The following is a 23,760-nucleotide window of genomic DNA, read 5'->3' on the forward strand; positions in this document are numbered from 1 at the left end:
TATATATATAGGGACCCCCTCATAAACCCCATTCTGTTTTAAAAGATAATTTATTGTCATTTCAACACCCAAATGCCATGGGAATATGTATTTTAAGATTATGTTTGTTTTATTAGTTCATGTCCATGCAATTTTTTAAAAATAACTAAATTAACATTTTAGTAAAAAAAAWTTTGAGGACCYCCAAGATACCTCTTGCGGACCCCTGGGGGTCCAGGGACCCTWGTTTGAGAACCTCTGGAATAAAGGTGGTGGGTGGGGGGGGGAATACACCCACACTTAAACAGCAAAGATAAACTCCTGATAAACCTGTSAACAACTCGGAGTTATTTACCGCAATCTGCCAAATCTTCTTCCGCGAGGCGCTCAGAGAGTAAACACAGCAAGGTGAAGAGCTCCTGACCCAACAAACATTTAAAGGACAGATAATAGAGAGAGGAAAAGCCGAGAAGTGAAGCACTGTGGAGATTTAAAAAAAAAAAAAAAAAAAAGTTGGTGGCACGCGCACACCCACACATGAACACACGCCCAGGTTGTGCGTTGTGCAGCGCGCGCCTCTTCAAGAGAAACWGGAGGAGGTGGAACCAAGAAATCTTCGCTCATTTATTTAACATCACTTCCCCGCCGCCGGTAAAGCAAACAGTCCTCCCGAAGCAGCCGGGGGAGCAGAGGACRCATCGGTGTGCGTGTCCGCAGAGAGCCGAACCTGCCGAAGCCGACCGGGCTCACAGAGGCTCCTGGTTTCYGCCTCAGAACACGAGTCGAGCGCTGATTTCCGCAGATATTTGGGAGAAATCTGCGGAGGCTCCTCCGGGCATGGAGAGCCAACCACCGCTGTGACACCCGGACTTGTTTGCTTCATTCTAAATAATGGTAGGTGGGAMATATTTTCATTTTAAGGTCAATTTTATCCTCAGCTGTTTGTTTTATTTTTGCGTCTACTTATAAAACTTGTCTTTGAGTTTCTTTGTTTTGAACTCAGACCCGTAAACAGAAAAGGAATTGGTAAGAAAGCCTAAAAAAATAAAATCTTAAGAATGTTTTAAATGTTTTTAGGTGCATACGAGAGTCCACATTTTAACGTCATATTGTGCTTTAATTATTAATTTAATTATTATTATTCTAATTAAAAAATAGTTTTTATTTCTTGTAAGACAAAAGGCTACACTAAAATAATAACAGCAAGCAAAAATATATTTTTATGTTTTCACATTTTTTATATATAWCAAAGGACTTATTAGGAGATGGTTGACTTATTTGTGTGATGTGTGAGGTTTGAGTAAACAAACAAAACAAAACAATAACAATCATGGAAATAAACATTAAATTTTTAACCAACCCTGAGACACAACTCACACTGAATATTAGATAGGTCTTTGTTCCTTATTTAATGAACACATTTGTCTTCAATAATGGCCTTCAGTAATAATAAATTAGTGTTTAGCTTTATATACACTGCCAGGGAAGGTTAGTTCATATTTTAGTACACATTAAAGTCCTTTATAAGAGTAATTTGTCCCACAGTGTGCTGTTTAAAGGTCTGGGGTAAGAGCATGCAGGACCTTCCCTTTTAATTGAGCTCCTTTGTTTTTCTTGGTGTTGCTTGAATCAGTGCAGTGCTTTCTGCTCAGGCCTAACTGCAGAAGATTGCACCCAAATCACAGACAAACCCTCCAGCTGCAYGCAGGGACCGTCATTAAAAGAAAATTACGGGGGGAAGCCACGCTAAGCATTTTTCAAAGCTGGTATTCATATTTTTTCAAGGACCCCTTCATGGCTTCGGACCAGAAAGTCGCTCTCTGTCCTTTTTTTTTTTTTAGCTCGCCGTTTATTTCCTATTTAGTCTGTTCTCCCTGGATGTTTTAAGTGAATGATAAGCAGTACATGGATTTAAATGGCACTCTATTCATGAAAACTGTATTTTAGGTTGTTGCCTATATGATTTTTTTTATTTTCATATCTGTCTTCAGAACTTTTTTCATGCAAACTTTTCATTTGCAAGGAAATGTGTAAATTTATACACTATTTCAAAATCTGAAAACAATATAATCCTCGTTTCTATTTATTGTCAAACCAATCGGACACATGTCTCTTATTTTCAGAGTCAATTATCTGAAATATGTCTTCAGTCTTGCAGCCAACCAAAGACGATTTATTTGAGAATTGAGCTATCACGTTTCAATTCTCAGTGGGCTGTAAAGCCTACTAAATCTCAAATATTTCGACTCTCGCAAAATAACATTCAGGGTTCTGGCTGTGGCGGGCGAGAGGTGCGTTCAGACCGCATACCGAAGGTGTGTGCTGGAGTGTGTGTGATTTAACACTGTGGTTCGTCTCCTAATAACACCAGGCCCCACTTCTGGGTTGCCCCTCTCTCTCTCTCTCTCTCTCTCTCTCTACGGCTGACCCGAGACCCTCTCGCTCGATCGCCCTCTCTCCCCTCAGCCTTCATGGTTCCTATTACCAGCTCTAATAAATTGTGAATAAGCAGCGAGCCCAAAACGTTGTCCCGGGTTGTGGAGAATTCCCCATCCTGCAACGCAAGGCACCCCCCTCTTAAGAAAACACAAATTAATTCCAAACCTCTCTTTGGCCAAAAGTTTCTGGAATGATAAATATTTTCATAGGAAGTTCTGCTCTTCCTGACTTTATCTGCACCGATTTTATTATATTTTCCTTCACAGCTGCTCGGTTCTTGACGTCTCGAAGCTTCTGTGCGCCCTTCTCGTCCTCCTGCCCCACGTTTCTCTGGGAGTCAAACGTCTGCACTGAACTCGAATTGAAGGTTTCAGCAAAAACTTTCAGGTCGAAAAGAACGATCAGAAAAGTATTTAATGCTAAACTTGAGTGACAGGATTTAATTTATAATGTAAAGGAAGTGTCACGCTTTCAATTAGTTTTCAGTTGACACTTGAGTGGCAACTTTTTTTTCTTGTTTTGTTTTTGTTTTGGTGAACATCGTGTCCAAAGTCAGTTTGTCTGAAGGTAGACGTGGTAAAGATGATCTGCTTGTTTTGCTTCTTTCGTAGACGACATACTTACTTGTCTGTATTCCAGCACTTTGTACACAATGAATAAGAGGTGACAACTCGTTTTTCTGGTTTTTGACAATGGACAGAGCTGCGGACGAATGATGAGACAAGGCTTTTCCAAGCATGAACTTAAACAGACCGAAATCTTTTCAACAACATTGTTTGCCGAAGTGAAATTTTGTCAGATTGCGTTTTTATTAGCTTTTTTTTACGTTTTTTTCTTCTTTGCCAATTTCATTTTATTTGCTCATTATGCTACAAGCTAACTTCTCTTACTTCTACTTACTAAAATGTGTACTAGTGTTTCTATACTTTCTGCTCGTCACAAAATTAACAAAAGTATAAACATAAACGAAGAAAAACTCAGGAGGGTTATTATTATTGAACAACATAGAGCCAAAAATAATTAAAGGGTTAATGTCAAGATAAAATCCAAGTAAGCTCTTTATGCGACAGCTGACTCTGCGTATTTCAAGCTGTCACYCTGCGAGAGGCAGGGTACCCCCAGGACAGATCGCACATCCATCGCAGGGACACAGACACACACTCACACCTATAGGGACAATTTAGAGCTACGTGTGTGTTTGTGGTCTGTGTGAGGAAACAGGAGCACATAAAAAACCCACACATGCAAAGAGAGAGCATGCAAACCCCACCTAGAAAGGCCCCTGATTGGAAGAGGAACTAGAGACCGTCTCAACCACTACACCACTGTGCTTCCACCTTATGTGTTAAATTTAAAGACATGTTCTCCACTAARGTGGCAGCACGACGGCTCAGTGGTTAGCATGGACAACTCACAGCAAGAAGGTCCTGCGTTCGATCCCCAGTTTGGACCTGGCRTCTTTCTGTGTGGAGTCTGCATGTTCTCCTCGTGCTTGTGTTTTCTCCGGGTTTTCCCCCCACTCCCCAAAATATGTACAATAGGTTGCTTTTAGGCCCAAGCCACCCTCTAAAAAGAGATCTGTGATCTCCGCCTGGTTAAATAATGGTAAAATAAATGTTTTTTTGACATACGTTTGAAAGAGTTCTGGGCAGTTGAGTTATTAGTCCGGTAGTACCAGATTTGATTTATTGCCCTGCCAGTCAGTGCAGTGATTTGTACAAAACAATATTTTTCTTTAATATTATGTAGCAAAAAGTCAAAATTGGTAGATAATTTGATGCTCAAAAGTGATCAAACTTTCCTCTGAGTATCTTCTGCCTCCTTCTATCCTTTTCACCCCCTTTTTTTTTAATTTCCCAAAGTCCCCAGAGAGCTCTTGGGGAGGCCCCGTGCTGGTGTACTTAGGTCTGTGAGTGTGTAATAAACCCTGTGCTGTCAGCAGACAGCAGCTGTCTCTCTGGATATCTCTGCTCTCCTTATCTCATCCTGAGAACAGTAAAGCCACACACATCGCAACAAAATCCTCACTGACCATGTTTCTTTTTTTCTGAGCTTTCAGCGGCAAATCACAACAAAAAGAAAAAAAAAATATTCTTCTTTAGTTCCAACAATATTTTTTTAACCATCAGAAATTTTCTTTAAAATGAACTTTTCTAGGTATTTTCCACAGTCCTGATTAGTGGTTATTACAGCTTTGCCCTTTTAATGTTGTTGCATATTACCACATAAATCACAGCTTTTTTTTTTTTTTTGTTTAATTCGTACATTCAGTTCTTGACTAATTCTGCTGGTAAAGACGTAATTGGACCTCACTCCATCTGCAGCGCCTGTAAACCTCACCTACCAGGCAAGGTTCTGTCCGGCCAGCTGTTAGCAACTAGGGCGGCCATTTACCATCCCGTGCAGAAGAGACTGATTGAGGGCAAACCTTTTCATCCTAATGACTAATAAAGCGGCGTGTCTTGGAGTGTGTGTGTAGCCTTGTGTGCGAGAGGGAGTTCATTAGAGAAGGCAGGGAGAGCTCGTGCAGTCAAGCGTGTGCCGCTTCTGAATGTGCGAGCGCCTGTGCGACCACCCCTTTCCCATCTCTGGACCAGATGTTTTTTTGTTTTTTTTTTACCTGGGAGCCAGACCACCATCTGACTTGGGGGTCAGTCCAGTCCGGCAACCCCGCACCTCCTCCAGGCTGCTGGGAGGTCTGCCAGCTGTCCCTCTCCCCTGACCCTCGTCCTGGGGCACTGGTTTCGGGAGAGATGGGGTAGGTGGTCCCTCTTCAATTGTGCAATATTAAAGGGGGAAATTCAAAATATTATTTTAATAATAGTCCTTGGACAAAAAAAGACATTGAAAAAAGCTGAATTTTTTTAAGAAGTCCTTTAAACGAAGAAAAAAATAGAAAAAGGAAACACTGTGTGCTGAGGGAGATAAAGACTCRCTGGCCTATAAGGAGGTTTTCATTACTAACACAGGGGGGTCTTGGCATTAAAGTCTTTTTGTTGCAAGAGTTACTGAAGTGAAAAGCAAAGCCCATTGACTCTGGAGGTAGAGTTACAAAGTGCAGACAGAGTGGACAACGAGGTTGCTACAGATTAATTGGACCCTGTTGTAGAATCTTTCTTTTTTTTTCGTCACACGAGCTTTATATCTGTCATACCGTGAATTTAGTGTTTATTCACCTCAAGTAGAATAAGTCAGGTGTGCGTGTGTGTGTATGTTTTTGAACCTGTCAGTTAGGATTAATCGCTTCTGAAAGTCTTGCTCAAGTTTCCTTGTTATTTGTTTGGTTATGTAAATGTTTTGTTATAGTTCAGTTAGTATAGGCCTGGCATAAAATGACTTAAATGATACAGGACACTTGGGCGATTGAAGTGTGGAAACGGCATGTGTTTTTCCATCTCAGCAATTAAAAAAAAAGTTTCTCTTATTTTGAACCTGCTGGATGTTTCTGATGCTTGTTTTATGCGGGTGTACCGATAATAGCAGTAGTTCAGTTGTTTATAAGGAAAATGTTACATTTATGTTGTGAAAAGCACAAGAATGATGTTGGAGTTCTGCTGGATTCATTTCTCCTTTTTTTACCAACTGGTTCAAGAAATACATTTCTTTATAACACTCATGCTGAGCTTAGGTGAAATAAGTGCAAACAGATTACATGGGCATTTCAGCTTGACTACATTATGGTGATATCCTGTGTCATCATTGCTGTTTTTTTATAAAAGCTGCCACAAAAATCATCAATATGAATTATTATTCTACAACTAAAACTGCAATTTATTTAACAAAGTTAATGTTTGCTGTGGTTGTTTTCAAACATAATTGAATGAAATTAAAAGGCTGCATTTCCTAAAGTTTGCCTTGCTGAAATTTGTGCTAGAAGTGTTCGGGAGAAAGCAGTAGCTGGCAGATGGCACCATTTTCCCATGCAAAAAAATAAAAATAAAACTGTCACACAGAACCAAATAGTGGCCCCTTGTTCTGCGTCTTTTTATCAGCCACTGAGAAGAGACGTTTGTGTGCAACAGTGATTCAGCCGCCCCCTCAGATCCCCCCAGGCACTTATAAAGACTGTCCAAATTGAGGGCTCCAGGTGGAGGTCCCATATGGCGCAATAACAGACTAGCAAGTCACCTTTTTTCAGTCCGCTGATTTAGAAGCGTACTGTTTCAATAAGTCAAGCCATCAGACGGTCACTGCAGTCGGTAACATGACTGTTCTGTCTCATGAAGGCAGACAGTGAAGCAGCTCACATACTGACTCTGTATACACATATGAGCATCATCAGACAAACATCAGACACCAGATAATTATTGATTCATGGAAAATGTGGAGGGTCAGCTGAGACTAATCTCATCACCACCAGTGACCACTCAAGTGATTTTACCATGTGAATAGAGACCATTTGTGCTTTGGCTGCTACTTCTTACTAGTTTGATAATAATATTATGGATGCAACAAACCACTGCAGTTTTTAAAACATATTGTTTTGATCATGCATTATGTTAGACACAATTTGTTCTTGTGAAACCTTTGACCAGACAGTCAAAAATAAATAATCCAATTCTTTAGATTTTCTCCAGTTTTTTTTAATTGCTTTTGTAAAACTTTATTTTTTTAAATTTATTTTAATTAAAGGCACAGTGTGTAGGATTTTGTCAATCCTTTTAGCCGAAACTGAGATAATCACTAATGACAATAATAAAAAACATGTCTAATCATTGCAGACAAAGACCTTGTTTTATTATTTTTACCTTATAAAAAGCTGTTTATATCTCCATGGTCGCAGGTCGCCACTACAGGCAGCCGCCATCTTGTCTAGGAAGGCTCATGAAGGACAAACTGCGGTAGCGGCATCAAAAACGGTTTTACTATAAATGTAATATTTGTTGTCTGTCATTGTAGCTGGGATAATTTTACTTATTAAAGCTCATAATCTTACCACTTGAAACATCACTAGCCCTGAAGCTGCTGGTAGACATCGCGGTTGGAATTATCAAAGGTTTTTGACACCTGAGAGACACCGTAGCAACTCCTTTGYGTTTGGAAGCGGGGGGTGGGGGTGGGGGGAGGACCAGGGAGGATGATTCAACCACTCAACCACTAGATGTCGCTGAAAACAACAACTCCTACACACTGTGCCTTTACGTTGCTGATGTATGCAGTAGCTCAGGGGAATAGTATGCTTCAAACTAATTATACATCACCTCACTCGTAGCCCATTTGCGCCACCATTTAGTTCCACCCATTCTCACAAAAATTAGTAAAATTAGCCAAGTTCTATGCACTCAGTTCACTTTGCAATGGATTATTGTGAGACTAAATGAAGTGCTGCACCTACAAAAGAAATGACAGTGGAAAGTCGCTGAGCAGCTTTGCTGTCGTGGGCACATTTTTTAAAATTCTCAGCCTGTGGTTGGCACTTGGTTCATTATGATCTTCTTTCATTAGCTGAAAAAAAGAGCATTTGTCGCGTCAAGGAAGTAAGACATTATGCCTCTGAAAATACCATAATTAAAAAACAAACTGTCAATTTGATTGTATATTTTAGCAAATTGTTACATTCACTTTTAGTCACTGTTTGCCTAGGTTTAGTCACCCAAATGCCTGGTTAGGTTCAGGAAAATATATGGTTTGAGTAGCTTGATAAATGTGAAAAACAAAAGTAGGACTGGAATTCTGCTCCATAATTGTCTTTTAGCATGTCAATGTTTTCTGCTTTTTACAACAGCTAGTTTTCTATGATTAGAGGCAACACTTGGAACAGTTTGAAGAGAGATTACAAATCACAGTTTTTGTTTTGCAGAAAAGAGCCATTAGAATTATTGTGAGAAAACATTACAACCATCCATCAAATRCATTATTTTGCAAACTGAAAATTTTGAAATTCTATGATTTGGTTGACTATAACATTTTACTGTTTATGTACAAGGCTCACAGAAACGTATTACCTTCCAACATTCAGGCAAATTTTGTTAAGAGAGACAGTTGTTATTATCTTAAAGGGATGGAAAAGTTCGTAAAGCCATATTTTTGTACTTGTTTGAGAGAAAGATGCACTTTAATCCAGGGTATAGGATTGTGGAATGGCCTGGAAGATGATCTTAAAAATGCTAGATCTATGTATATATTTAAGGAACAGATAAAAGCTAGTTTTATGAAGGTATATGAAAAGTAAAATGAGAAAATGAATTGTTGTTTGAGTTGATGTTTTTATTTGTAAATTATGTTTCGTTTGAATATATTCTGGAGATAAAAGGGGCAGACATTATAAGATTTATTCTTCTTCTGCTACCTTTCATTTTATTTTGATTTTTGATTTGTGTATTTTCTTGTTTTTTATTGTAAATAGTTATTTTTTAATTAAATGAAAACATTTTTGAATTGAATTGAGATTGGTGTTTATGCAGTAACTGTTTCATCAGTGGTGCTCACTTGTCCATAGAGTAGTCTGTTAAAATGCTACTTGCTTATTAGGTGATTCACTTTTGTGTCAATCAGGTTTTCATCTCCTAGAGTTAGTTATTCCCTTAAACTGTGTCAAATTGCTCCTCAACTTTAAAAACAATGCACAACACAAAGGCTAGAATTTGATACCCGTGAAAGAAGCAGTGGACTAGCAGAACCCTGGATCCTAGGTGAAGTTAGTGGGACTGGCCTTGTGGCCTTGTGGCCCCCCCGGTGGCCCTGCTGAGTTTGTTTAAGCTTCAGTTTCAGACCTTGGCTCTCCACATCTCTGCTGAGCTCTGTTCTTCTTCCCTCCGRTGTCCTGTAGTTCCCATGGCCTCGGACACTCTCCTCCCAGGCCTCGCCCTGAACCAGGAAGTGCCTTGGCTGTCGCACACAGTGTTTTTGTGTGTGTGTCCATTCATGTGTGTGCATCACGCTTTATTCAAAAGGCATCCTGAACAACTGTGAATTTCACTTTTGAACTCCGGGATGAACTTGAAAAAGCAAATTAYACTTGCACTTTTAAAAATATTTTTCTTAGTATTTTAAATTAGCATTTKTGGTGAGTGCAAGACCTTCGAATGAAGTTAAGAACTGTTTTTAGTTGAATAAAGCTTAAACACGAACCCATAGTTTAGAATAAGTGATGTGATGATGTAATTTTGTGAATCTTTCATTTCTGTCACATCATGTTTAGTTTAGATTTGACGTTTTAAAAGCCTAACCATAGAACTGGTGCATATTGATACAGCTTTGTACTGGGCAATTAAACACATAACATTGTTTTATGTGTTGCTTGTGCTTCGAAAGAATGTAAAAAAAAAAATCATTAGACAGTTTCTTTGTGGCAGTGAATTCTTGTTGGACCTGTAACTCTCAGCAGCCATTTGTCTTTGTTGTTGTCAGCGAGGTTGGAGCCATCAGCTTCAGCTTTCCAACGATGACATGGCCCGTAGGCAAACCAGAAGGGAGATACAGAGAGAGAGAAAATAATAAGGTGTGAAATTAATAAAATAAATGTTATACAAAGAAATAAATCAGATTTTCATTAGACCTAATAGTTAAAAGAACTCCATGGAAACTTTGTACTTTTTTTATTTGTTTATTAGGGAAAATAATCCAACGGTAAATTTGCATCAGTACCAAAAATCTATGGAACACAGCTTTGACTCTTTGATGGTCAAGAAAAACACAAAACTTCCCATTGATCAATGCTGGAAAAAAACACAAATGTGTTTTATCCCATCTGTTGTTTTGAGTGTGTATTTAGCCCCATTAGCAAAAAAAAAAAAAGGTCACAGGATGGCCTGCCGGCCTTTTGTGTGGAGTTTGCACGTTCTCCCAGGCGTGAGTGGGAGAGTGAATGATCGTTTGTCTTGTTCGTCTCTATGTGGCCCTGTGAAGGACTTGCGACCTGTCCAGAGCGTACCCTGCCTCTCACACAATGACTGCTAATAGATGAGCACCAGCTTCCGAGACCCAGCAAGGAAAACACGGATGGATGAATGTTGGATGGGCTTGAGGTGAACAACTGTAATTTAATCTCAAGCAAACATTAAACCRACTGTAACTAAAACCCAAACAAATAGTTTTTAGGGAGCTTCCTGTAGTTGTTGGCACATAACAGGGCTGTGTATATCACCTTGTGCAAAACTGTTTTTGTAGTAAAAATATGTTTCAATCCAACCACTTTTCCATTCGATCTTTTATCTAATTTTATTCAGTTAATAGCAGTTCAGAGCTGGATCAAACATTCTTGTAATAATAATAATAATAATAATACATTTTATTTCAAGGTGCCTTTCAAAAACCCAAGGTCACCTTTCAAAAGCATTTAAAAAAAACAGTTAATAAGAACAGAGAAAAAAAAATTAAAAAGATCCATAAAACGACATTTAAAACGAAATTACAGCGAGTATGCCATTTTGAACAGAAGTGTTGATTTGAAAGAGGAAAGAGAGTCTGTATTCCTGATGACAGGAGGGAGGGAATTCCAGAGTAAAGCCTCTGTAGCCCACGGTGACAAGACGGGCAGAAGGAACTGTAAGATCAGTGGCAGTTGTGGATCTAAGGGCACGAGAGAGTAGAGATATGAAGGGGGTCACACAAATAAGGAGGGGCCAGGTTATGGATGCATTTGAAAGTGAGAGTTAAAATTTTTAAATTTATTCTCGCTTCATTGGGCAACCAGTGAAGTTGCTGCAGAACCGGGGTGATGGAGGACAGGTTATGATCCGGGCTGCAGAGTTCTGGAGGAGTTGTAGCCTTTTTTTTTTTTTTTGGATTGAGTGCACGTTGTTAATTTTTTTAAAGTACAAAATCTCACAAACCCTTTCTTCAGACTGTATAAATAAATACAGCTTTACTTACGAAGTAGAGAACAATTAAAAAATAAAATATCCAAATGTGTTGTTGAAATCAGTCACTTTATATAGAGCGATGTACATATGTTTCTCCATACAGTAACTCCTTATTAGTCTGGTAGCTTAACATCTGTTTTTTGATTATTTTTACAGGAGAGTTGACAGTTTCAGAAGAACCAGACTAACTGAAGTGGGACAAAAAAAAAAAAAAAAGAAAATTCAGCTCCCTTTTTTAATCCCAGGTGAGAAAACAAAAGATGAGACAGATCCAGATTAAAGCAAAGACAACTTGTTTATCCACTAAAGAAGTGTTTTCTTATTTCTTTATTTTGCTTTATGATAAATTTACCAAAATTGTGCAGCTTTTATTTTAGATGCATATAGGGTTATTTTATTTGCTGGTCTCTTATAAAAAAATATCCAAGTGACTTATTTTCAAGTTGACAACTATTTAGCAATTTTTTTTCTGTTCTTGTTCATTTTCTGATGGTTTGTTTAGCTCTAATTGTTGTATTTGGCTCATTAACAGGGACATCATATCCATTGTTTCAAACCCATTAAGTACTTCTGGTAAGTTTTTTCTATTTTTAAATTTTTAAATTTTATTTTATTACAGTTCTCATTGAAATTAAAACTGAAATTGCACCATACCTTCGTCATGACACATAAACCATATTTTGAGCTTACAAATAACAGGCAACATTTTACATTTTGCTTATTCTACACAAGGGGAAATTGTAACAACTTCTGACCTTTTGTGTTATTTGATATAGTTTTCTTTTAATATTTGAGGAAGCAAGGTCTCAAATTTTGCCTGATGTTCCCAACAGTAAATGGTTCCTTCTCACAAAAATTTTAATGTGCAAAAGTGATGTTAGGTCCTAACAATAGAAGAGAAGAAGAACTAGTCAGAAAAATTCCTCTTTTATGTGTGTGTATTTCTTCTCTAAGATCAGTGTCATGGCTGCATACGGGCAGACTCAGTACAGCCCGGCCCTCCAGCCTGCAGGACCATACACCCATTACACCCACCACACGCAGGGCTACAGCATGCCGTCTTACAGTAAGTACACAAACAGCAATGTGTTGTGAAAATCATGACTTGCTTTAAAATAATCTCAGTTGGAAAAGTTGTTTGTRACGTGATGGCAAGGTATTCATACAGTTAGGTTTTAATTATGTCTGAGTTAGTGTATCTTTGGGACATAAATAAAACCATACATGAAGTCAACAACAGTAACAATGCAAAAAAAAGAGAACAAAGGGGTCATGAGAGGTAAAATGACCTCTGACATGTAAATGATCAGTTCCTCTTTGGTAATCTGAGTATTCAAAGCAATATATTTACATTTTACTGACACATAAAACTATGCATTCCCCAGGGTAAACCGTTTCATTAACTAATCAACACGTGAGCTCCAAACAACAAAACAATCAAAAAAAGCCTCTTTTTAACTCAAAAAGTTTGTTGGGATAATGGGCATTAGTAAAAATAATTCTCCTAATACAAGAAGTTTGTCCTACATGCTGGTTGGGTTTATTCAACATAAATATTCTGACTTTTTTTATTTATTTTAATGAAATTTTTTTATTGTAGACATTAAGACAGAGGACGGTTTGAGTCATTCTCCGGGGCAGACAGGACTACTGGGCTACTCAAACTTCAGCGGAACGCCTCCGAGTCAAAGTCTCTACAGCTACTCTCACACACACGGTTAGTCGGAAACGCTGCATGGACTGAGAACTAACAGTCGACAGACATTTTTTTGTAAAATACCTTTTGATTTAACCACAGGAGCATCCATGCGTGCTGTAAGTTCCCCTCACATCTCCTCATATCTCTTCTTCTTTAATCTCCTCTCCTTGCCGCCACACCTGTTCTCTATTAGCTGCGGTCTGGGCTCCTGGCGTCAAAAGTCTCTTTCCCCCCTCCCTCCTCTTTTCTCAGGGTCAGGCCCCCTTTCTCCATTCAGACCAACAACACAGCATGCAAGCTCTTGTTTGTTTCTCAGCAAAAAAGAAAAAAAAAAGGGATTTAGAAACTGTGTGGACACAAAGAAGAAGACATAAGTTATGTAGAAAAGAAAAAAAAAAGAATTGTGGCTTCAACAAAAGCTTGGCAGAGGCGTTTTCTGATAAACACATGCTTAGATGAAGACGTGTTATTCTTGGGAGTGTGCGCAGTTCTCCACGTCAGCGGGTGTGTCTGATTGAGTGCGAGTGACGATGCTGTACGCATTCCTCAGTTKTCCGGCGCCCGAAGCTCAGTGCAGCTTTATGGCTTTGAAAGCAGCGTGAAATTGACCTTGTGTGTGACAGGGGAAAGGTTAAGGGGCGCTCTACAGAGGGGTGAGCAGGAATAATGTTGCAGACGCAGCGTGAGCTGTTTCCACTGTACGAATGAGACACAAGAGAGACAAAACCTTTCGAAGGACCCTGAACAAATGACACGGGGATGAGGTTTTTGTTACTACATGCTCGTTCTTTTCATTTTAACGCAAGCCATTTGGCTGCTTTTTAAATAATATTTAGATATTCGTAGAAAAATGCATTTATATTTGCACACAAACTTGAATTATTTCACTCTTTTACTTATAAAAGAATGATAATTAGATAATAGTGACAAGAATGTGCAGCTTATAACCAAGGAATAATGTTTGTATATATAATTTCCAAATAATATTGTACAAAATTTGAAAAAAGTTTTTTTTTATTTTTTATTTTTTGCTACAGAGCTTGTTATTCTCAAGTAAAGCATTTAAGCAGACTTGTCATGACATCACTTGTAAATATTTTTATTTTATTTCAGCCCTTTGACAATCGTGCATCTTATATTTTTTTTTTCCAGAGCTTAACTTTGACTCTTAACAGATGGACCTTGTTCACAAAATTACTCACTTTGTGATGCTGTGATGATAGGTGGTCCTTTAAGATGGGACCTAACCCTTTCAAAATTGTGAGCTATATTATGAAATTCACGTTTAATTCCTCTCCAAAGTCACATTAACTCCTGATCAGCTTTAGTTTTATTATTATTATTTGTTTTAACCTTTGGAGACAATTCTTGTTTTCCACTTTACTTTCTCCTTAAAGAATATTCAGATGTGAGACATTACGCAGGAATGTAAATATTCATGCAAAGCAGCTTTTGATGGAACCCTCCGACGAACTGCAAAGCTCTTTGGGACCGTGCTTTGTTAGAGCACCGCTGTCAGACCTACAAACAGTTTTTAACAGTGTAATTAGAGTTTGAGGGACATTGTTCCCAAACAAAATAAATTTGTTTGAATATTCGTAGGCATAAATTGTTAAATGTGAACTTCAAACGGTAATAAATTGCCACAACATTCAAATATTTGTATGATTTAAGGAACTTTCCATGTCACGCGTTATATTCACACAAAACACAAGAATGCACATGGGGACAGTGCAAAGCCTTCAAAAACTTACTGTACTCCGTGTGAAAAAAACTGAAACCAAGTGGTGGTCTTTTTGTGTTTACTTGAAAGTATTTTTCTTGTTGTCATTCTGAGGACTTTGGTGTTGTCTGCCAAAGTTTCTGCCACAGAGTCGTTATCCTTTTTTTTTTTTTGTCTTTCTTTGTGGCATCAAGAAGAAAAAAAATAGTAAAGGGCAAGATAAATCTTTAGAAAAAATGCTGGAAAATAAACTGGAAAAAACATGCCTTAATAGGTGTTTCAATAATATTAAAACCATGTCRTTGAGAGGAAGCTGGGACTGTTAAACAACTACTGGCTAAAATAATCATTGAAAAACTGATCAGCTCTTAGACGAGTTCTGGGAAATGTTCATCTTTTTGGATGAAAAACAATGTCACACAATGCACTCTTTTGCCATTTTGCTCTGAAAAGTCCTGTTTCTTCCTCTTTGGCCWGAAGCCAGCATTTATGCAAATATACTTTCAAGTTCATAACATCTAGATAACTGCTAGTAACATATTCACTTGTCTTCTTCTTCTGTTTTCCTTTTATTGAAATTTTTTTCTATAAATGCTAAATTTAGTTCAAAATGGCCGGGGGGTGGTGGGATAGGTCGTATCCCATATTTAACAGATTAGAGGTGGCGTTCCCCCTGCAAGATAGGCTCAAGACAGAGACAAACTGCTCTGCACGCTGACACTTTTAAAATGAACTGTTATCACCGTGCATGTTTCTGAGCTGTGATCTAAAACCAGACTACGCAGAGAAAACCTTTCCAATCGCGAGGAGAAAGCACAAACTCCCGAGGAACAGCCACAGCAACGTTTCAAACTCGAACCTTCCTGCTCTGAGGCAACAGTGAAACCATCCAGCCCAACCGCAAACCAGAAATAACTAACCTTAACTGTAGATGTTGTTCAGGGTGAATGGAGGTGATTAGTTTACAAGGAATTGTTTTTTTTTAAATCAGACAAACAAAAACAGGRCAGCCTTGACAGGAGGCTTGAGGTGAGGACAGATTGCTAGGAGGAAGACATTCCTGCCTTAGCTTGATCATATTAGAAGATTCTCACCGCAGSAGCAGGAGCAGTAAAAACAGCAGACTTTCCCACCTGTATTGTCATGTCAGTCATAAATCTCACTCGAAGCTCCTGCAGCTCTGAGCTGTCACCGAGGAAAYAACCTGAGTCTCGCTGCTTCCTCCTCCTTATGCTTCGTAGGTCAGATCAGACGCAGCAGAATTAGATCAGAGGTTTCTTTGCCATTTAAAAAATGAGACCAAAGAATCCACCAGTCCTTTTTTAAAATTATTTAACCCTGTATTAATAAGATTTGTTTTGATATTTGTTCTCTTTGCATGTTACTCAGGCGGTGGTATTTCACCGGGAATCTTCCAAGGGACACACGCAATCTCAAGTTCRACCCCATTCAATCCTACCCAACAAGTGAGTAATGTGAAATAATGACATTAATGATCACCTGATAACAACGGTTTGTCACATTTTGATGACAGTAATGTTCTTTTTTTTTTTCTGTCGTTAGGAGTTTCCTGCATATTCAAGCTACAGCCAGAGTCAGTACTCTCCCTACTATAACTCACATCACTACAACAGTCCCTACTTAACCAGCAGCAACATCAGCCCCGCGACGATCACAGCTCCWTTAGCTTATCAGCACCCAGAGCATTCTATTATGATGCCCAATCACAGCCCAGAATCACATACAGGTACTTCTTTAATCCTCTTTTTTGTATATTTAGTTTAATTATTTTGTGAAGCGGTTTGTCTAGCAGATCGTTTTTCATCACATGTGCAAAATCATCTTGGAAAAAGAAAACAAAAACAAAACTAAGATATTTCCAGAGTGAATGGAATTTAAATACAGCACCTGGGTATTTTTATTCTGCCATCATGATGTCAGACAGACTACTAGTTCTGAGGATGTTTTTATAAATTCACTACAAGTCTAATGTGCCTCATTGTTTTAGAACACAGTTTAGTTTCTATTAAAACTTTCCTTTTTTTGCAATGTCTCTCTTTGACAGACTAAAAAAACTGAGCCTGTCTTCATTTTAAGATCATTTTAAAACAAGTCTTTATAATAATGCCTGATAAAATTTCACATTTATTGGATTTTTTTACACTGTATTCAGTTAAAATCACAGAAAGACCCAGTTGAAGTGCAAATTGTTTTACAGAGATTTCTGTTTACTTTAGGAGATTACCACCCGCCACCCAGCCCACCAACACCAGGTAAGGAGGAGGTGACCCCAGCACGAAGGGGATCCGATGGCAAGCTGAGGGGAAGAAAAAAAGTTATTGACCCCGCTCCCCCTCTGGACTCAGATATAGAGGTAAACACGTTCTCTCGCACAGTTCTGGAAATTATCATCATTTCTCCCCCAGTATTTATCTTTCTCGCGCTCTCACACGCCCACAGATAAACTGTTGTGCGGTTGACGTTGCGTATCTGTTGTTTCACTACAGCGCGTGTTTATCTGGGATCTGGATGAAACCATCATCATTTTCCATTCACTCCTCACGGGAACTTTCTCCTCACGATTCGGCAAGGTATGACCCTTAGTTTTGTCATTTGCTGTTAAAAGAAACTGTTTTTTAAAAATGAGGGCTTTGCAGCAGTGGATTATGATTTGTTTGTCTAAGAGGTAAAGCCCACCACTTTTGAGTCTCATCCCTGAACATTTTCACACGCCGGCTGTTTTTGCCTTCTGCCCTCGTGTTTCTTTTCTTAATGCACAAAGGTTGTTTAGCTACCCCGACAACCTGCAGCGTGACTGACAGTCAGCGGGACCTTTACATAAGAGACAGGCAGCTGACGAGGGGCGGACAGTGGTGCGTTTCTTGTTTTTGGCCAAGGTTCTGTGTTTTGAATTCTCACGATTGGGTTGACACAAGGCTGATGGGAGTTTGAGAGCGGCGTAGCTGATCAGTTCACCCCCCACCCACCCCGGCAGGCTTTGCATGCTGCTGTTTCTTTTCRTTTTCTTCTCTGCCACACAGAGGGGGGCTGAGCTGAGGGAGCGAGAAAGAGACGAGCTAAGAGTTTAGGCTTTGTAAAAGTGCTGAAATGGGACTTGTGTGCCAAAAATTCCTCCCACGCACCCCGACACACACACACACACACAAACACACACACTGTTGGGTCCAGGGGAGCTCAGTTGGACAGACTCTGACATCAAAACTCAGACATGAGGAAATAAAGGAGTGACGGCGGAAAAACAGATTTCCAGTCAAGTGTGTTAATATGGCTTACAAGCCTCTCTTTTTTACCCCCTTAATGTTTTGTTYCTCTCACCCTTTTGGCAGCTTTCCTTTCTACCTTTACAAGATGAATGTGCTTATTTATAAATTCCCAATTCATTTCCTATCTTCATTCGGCTGCACTTAGTGAGGCAACCTTTTAAACTTTTATTAATAAAAAATATTTGTTTGTAAACAGTAGGGGGTGCAACGATACAGAAAATTCACGATTCAGTTCGGTTTTATACCTTAGTCTCATGGTTCGATATTTTTTCGATACAAAAAAAGAGAAATGTCCATGCCCCTTTTAACTTGTAATTTATTTAAATTAATTATGAACATTTGTTTAACCTCAAAATGCAGTTTTTAAATTAAATGTTGCTGAAACAGCAAGTTTCTCAGTGGATCTGCGCTCGACAATGCAGCCTAGGTGGAGTAGTCGAACACAGATCCACTGATCCTTCAACACAGAGCATCTTCCGAAGACAAGTTGATAAAATAAATTTTAAAAGTCTGTATTGTTCGATACAAGTGTGTATTGAACCTAAAGCACTGTATTGAACGGTTTGATATGGGTACATGTATTGTTGCACCCCTAGTAAACAGCTAGACTGGGCCAAGTCCGAGAAAGAGGCGACAATGCTGTGTTGAAAGACACTTGTTTTCAGTAGTTTTGTGAGCCAAACGTGAATAGAAAACCACACAAGGAACTGACGCTCTCCTCCAATATCATCTCATCTATAATCTCATATATCATGCAACACCAGCTGTATTTTAAATGAAGTAAATTCTTTGCATAAGCATAAAGGTGAGATGTGATGTACTGATGTGTTTTTAGTTTTTGTTCGTTTTCCTCTTTTGGATTTAAAAATAACATTTTTTTTCTGTTTGGTATCAAATTTAAATGTGATTACTGGTCATTAGTTTAATTTTTTAGCCTAACAGAACAAATCCTTTTTTAAACATTTAACCCTTCCCTCTACATATTTCCATTCATTTTTTCCCCCTCATCATTTTCTTCTTGGACTCCTTCCTATTGATCCTACTGAACCTTTGATGCCCTTTGTCTCCAATTACTTCTGTTTTTACCCTCAGTTCAGGTAAGGGATATGTCGTAATTACCCTACTTGTGTCATCAAGCCTTTTTTCCCCCCACTGTGAGCCAAGAGAAAGCCCCTGCTTGTCATTTCAAACGCACTAATGCGACGCTCACCTTTGGCTGACACTTCTCTTCTGTTTTTGTCTCGCTGCCAGGGCTGGCTTTAAAACAATGCACCACACACACCTCCTCTCGCACACCTGCTTTTGTTGTCCCAAACAACCGTGTGCTCTGGCTGTTTGTCAGCCTGTTTGTTTTGATGTCTCCGTTTTCATTTGGCGATGATTTATTATTTGATTTTGAACTTATCAACTGAAGCTGGTGGAATGTCAAGCCTGCCGGCTTGCGGGGTTATGTCTTTGTGTGAGAAAGAGTAAACAGTGTAATTGAGCCTGGGTGGTGATAAGTAAGAAGTTATGTAGATATTTGTTTTATTTGGAAGTCCGTTTGATATGGTACTTCCTCTTGAGGGATTAAATCCACTGTCTGTAGTTTTTCTAAATATGTTTATATGTATATTTTTAGCATTATTGCATCAAATTCCTTTAATTTGCATAATAATCTCTCTAATGCTGAAGTCAGTGTTCTGCAAGAACATTTTAGTATTTTATTGTTAATGTTAAAGGTGTTCATTGTTACAGTGTGATGCCTAAATGTCTACAAATGTGCAACACTTTAGATGAATCTACATGACGACGCACAGTAGCTGTAACAGTACCAACTTGTTCTTATTTCACTCCTTGTGGGACTAAGACTCCCATCGCTGCAGAACTTGGCCCTTTAGAACACCGGCGGGTTCCAGCTGAAGTTATCAGTGGCAACTGGGTGCAAAGCCAGGTTTCTGGTTGGCTCTTGCCGTGTTTATTTGTAGTTGTAACAGCGCAGCGTAATAAAATATACTATGTATTTTTTTAACCAGTTGTGATAACTGAAATACACATATTGTTTCAAAGGTCTTTTCAAACACCGGCCAACATTATGAGGATTCATGATAAAGATAACATTTGGCAGCACCTTTGACTGACAGATGCATATTCACACTCACCTCCCTCCAAAACCTGTTTACGTCAGTCAGCTCGATGAGCAGGAAACTGTTGAAGAAAAGCACGCAGCTGCACTGACATCATGTCAAGAGGAATGATGTTTAATAATTAAGTTTAACTGACAATTCTTTAGATGCCAAACATTTCAGGCAATTAGTGTCAGCCTAAACTGATGCCTTTACGCTTGCTTTAGCCATTTGAAGGAGGCGCCACCTTTTGGGTGATACAGTTTGGCTTTTGTTGCTATTTTTAGATTGTTCAAATCACATTTGCAGACTACAAATCACTTTATTGGGAAAAATTTATCTTGTATGAAACAAGTCTTAAAAGTAAAACTCCGTCCACAGTAAAATAAGACACATGTACATAAAAATATTTAAATCCGTCACAGATAAGTTTACACCACACTTTGAATCTGCTTAAAGGATATGGGTTGTTTTCAGGATCATTTTTGCTTTGCACGCAGAAATAAATAGAAATAGAAATAAAATATCAAGAATCCTAATTCTCCCTGCTTTATTCTGTTCATCAGGACTCATCAAAGGCAGTATCTCTGGGTTTGTGGATGGAAGAAATGATCTTCAATCTAGCTGACTCCAGACTCTTTTTCAACGACCTGGAGGTAAGTGATCAAATTTAGATACATTTCAATAAATAAGGTCAGATTTATAAACCTGTAGGTTTAAAGGGATCCCCGATTAGTTGTAACATTAGACTTTATTTGATAAACATATATTTTAACTGTAAAATAAAGACTGTAAAAATACTGCAGGCTGTTTAGTTTTGTACATTTTTAAAAATATATTTTAACATGGACGGAGCCATTTTATTTACATGCAAAGCATTCTGGGTAAATGATGACATGGGTAGGTCATCGGTGCGAGGCTGCTAGCGAGCTATATCCACCCTGAAGGTTAATCTTGGACAATATCTGATGATTGACTCTTTTAAATGAAACCAGAGAGCGTTGACAGAGAGGAGAAGGTAGAAATGACTCAGCCTGGAACTGAAAATATGGATGGAGGACAACAGAGCTGCTTCATGGAAGAAGATCCTCAGCTTAGCCTATTAGCCTTTGTGCTAGCACTGACGCTACATTGCCTTATATGTATTAGCTCAGTGCTAGCGCGACAAGCTAAACTGAGGTCCTCCATCCATATTTTCAGTTACTGGCTGAGTCATTTCTACCTTCTCCTCTCTATCAACACTCTCTGGTTTCATTTAAAAGAGTCGATCGTCAGATATTAACCTTCAGGGTGGATATAGCTTGCTAGCAGCCTCGCATCGATGACCTACCCACATCATCATTTACCCAGAATGCTTTGCATATAAATAAAATGGCCCCATCCGTGTACTATATTTTTAAACGTTTAGTTTAAAAATTATAAAAACTAAACATCTTACAGTATTTTTACAGTCTTTATTTTACAGTTAAAATACATGTTTATTAAATAAAGTCTAATGTTACAACTAAACGGGAATCCCTTTAAAACTTGTTTTATGGATTATCAGTACAATTAGTATCAGTCTCAAACATGTTGGCTTACTTCGCTCACTTAAATCCACATTTTCCTCATGATTTTTTTTTAAAAGTCATATTTCTTGTAAGACTTTTTCCAGTAAGCTGGAAAACTGGAACTTATGAAAACTACCCAGCACTGAGCTTGCATAACCAGAAAACCTCCCCTGTCACAGTGTATCGAGAGGTTTGACGTTTGGGTCGTGTTTTCTTGCTTGGCACAACGTAATGTGGCAATCATTGCTAGAAAATCCACTCGTGTATCATCTACCTAGTGTTCTTCCTACAGCAATTTCTAAACAATTTTCCCTCCTGGAGTGACAGAAAAGCAAGAATATTAAAAGGACGTTTTTGCAGGAATAAGTGCTCCACAGATAGACCTAATGTGCTTTACTAGAAGTGCACCTAATCTAATTTCGGTATTGATGCAACCTCTGAAAGTGATGACTCAGAAGGAAAAAAAAAGTTGCAGTTTTCTTATCTAATAGTGACTGAACATTGCACGAGTTTTTTTTAACGCACATTCTTCTACCTTGTTCTGATAAAAGGAAAAAGATTATAAAGGAGCCCAGAAAAACAGAACAAGGAAACGTTGTGTTGTAATTATAGGTGTGTGTCTGACTATCCGAAAGGAAAATTAGTCAAATGGGAGGAGGAGCAGCCAAAAGGAGAGGGAAAGGAGCCAACAAAGCCATTTGCAAACTCGGGTTTTATCCCTTCTTTTGTTGTTAGGGCTGAGGAAATCTCTTAACAGTGCCTTGCAGCGGGCTGACAGCTCCTGCTGTTGGATCTTGAGGCTCAATTATCTTGTACTTACTGTTGTCCAAAGCCAACATGTGTTAGAGCTATACAACCAGAAACCAATAAATACATATATGACTGCCTGAAAAATGAATAGTCAGAATTTTTAGCTGAATTAATAAATATAAAGATTGATCACAATGTGGAGATTCTTATCAGTCAGTGTATGTTCAGAAACAAAGAGGCCCGTTTGCATGCAATGGTCAGTGGTTGAAGATCTGAGCCAATGGACTGAATCCCACCTGAGTGGGATGTGGCAACTGGCCAGTGGGAAGTGAGTTCTGCAGCAATGTGAGGACGATGAGGTAGCGTCTCTGTCTGGGTGACTGAAACGTGATAGGAGAGCCTGTCTGTCCTGGGTCATTCCATGACAGCTAGATATTATACCAGGACTCTTTGTGTTGTTGTTGCAAAGATGGTATGTGTGCATTGATGGTTGTGGGATTTAGAAGCTTGGAGCTAATTTCTAAAAAAATAAATAAATAAAGTAAAATAAAGCAGACGGTTTGTTGTACGTGCCTTTTTGTGTTTTTTTTCTCTGCAGTTCTTTTATGACTGACGTTTGTTTTATTTCACCCTATCTAATCCTAATTAACTGTTGTAAAAGAGTTGATTTATTCTCATGTTGCTGGAGGTGTTTTGGCTGTGGCAACAAAATGATTTTAGTTCTCATCACTCTGGTTAGTATGCACTCCTCAGTGCCTTTTGAAGACATAACCTATAAAAAGCATATTTAATTGAATTTACTTTATGGTTACACAATCATTCCTTTATAATTTTAACTCCTTTTGGCAGCTCAGTGTTGGCACCTAGTTCTTGCCCCCGTGTTGTTAATTTCGCTTCCTTTTTTATTTCTGCTGTGCTGTCTCTTTCCGAGGCTCACCTGTCTGTGGAGGCCTTAGCTCTGTAATGAACATCTTGATGGATCCACCTTCCTTCTCATTTCACAGGAATGTGACCAGGTTCATATTGATGACGTGGCATCAGACGACAATGGACAGGACCTGAGGTGAACCTCTACTGTTACTTTACTTACAGATCCCCTGAGTGACTCAGGCAGTTCTTTTGTAATGTGTGAACCAGACGTGCCCTCAGAGTTTTAAGGCACCAGAGCAAAAAAACAGCTWAGAGATGAAACGAGTAGTGAAAGCGTTTGTACGTTCAAGCTTGTGCGTGATGTTTTTTTTTTCTACTTCCATAAGGATATAGGATATCAAAGGATTGTGCAGTGCCTGTATTTCAAAAAAGAAAAGAAAAAGGACAAAAAAAACATATTTCTTTATCATTCCTTTTCATATATATATACAGTGGTTTGCAAAAGTATTCATACCCCTTGAACTTTTCCATATTTTGTCACATTACAACCACAAACA

At 38.6% G+C, this 23,760-nt stretch overlaps 1 protein-coding gene across 2 annotated transcripts in view; it reads left to right on the plus strand.

Annotated features, from left to right (window-relative positions):
* The first annotated feature begins 557 nt into the window (after positions 1–557).
* Positions 558–23,760, plus strand: part of eya2 (EYA transcriptional coactivator and phosphatase 2) — a 26,505-nt gene continuing 3,302 nt past the window's right edge. The window contains exons 1-11 of one of the 2 annotated variants that reach the window (XM_014008615.1): positions 558–873; positions 11,379–11,467; positions 11,755–11,795; positions 12,177–12,288; positions 12,823–12,939; positions 16,034–16,110; positions 16,208–16,391; positions 16,882–17,018; positions 17,152–17,235; positions 20,600–20,689; positions 23,338–23,396. In XM_014008615.1, the coding sequence (XP_013864069.1) occupies positions 12,186–12,288; positions 12,823–12,939; positions 16,034–16,110; positions 16,208–16,391; positions 16,882–17,018; positions 17,152–17,235; positions 20,600–20,689; positions 23,338–23,396 (851 nt within the window). In that variant the 5' untranslated portion in view covers positions 558–873; positions 11,379–11,467; positions 11,755–11,795; positions 12,177–12,185. Of the gene's footprint in view, positions 874–5,071; positions 5,177–11,378; positions 11,468–11,754; positions 11,796–12,176; positions 12,289–12,822; positions 12,940–16,033; positions 16,111–16,207; positions 16,392–16,881; positions 17,019–17,151; positions 17,236–20,599; positions 20,690–23,337; positions 23,397–23,760 lie in introns of those variants that run through there. The other variant, XM_014008616.1, reaches the window with a different exon arrangement.

This window comes from Austrofundulus limnaeus, unplaced genomic scaffold, assembly GCF_001266775.1.
Source record: "Austrofundulus limnaeus strain Quisiro unplaced genomic scaffold, Austrofundulus_limnaeus-1.0 Scaffold51, whole genome shotgun sequence".
Taxonomy (NCBI): Eukaryota; Metazoa; Chordata; class Actinopteri; order Cyprinodontiformes; family Rivulidae; genus Austrofundulus; species Austrofundulus limnaeus.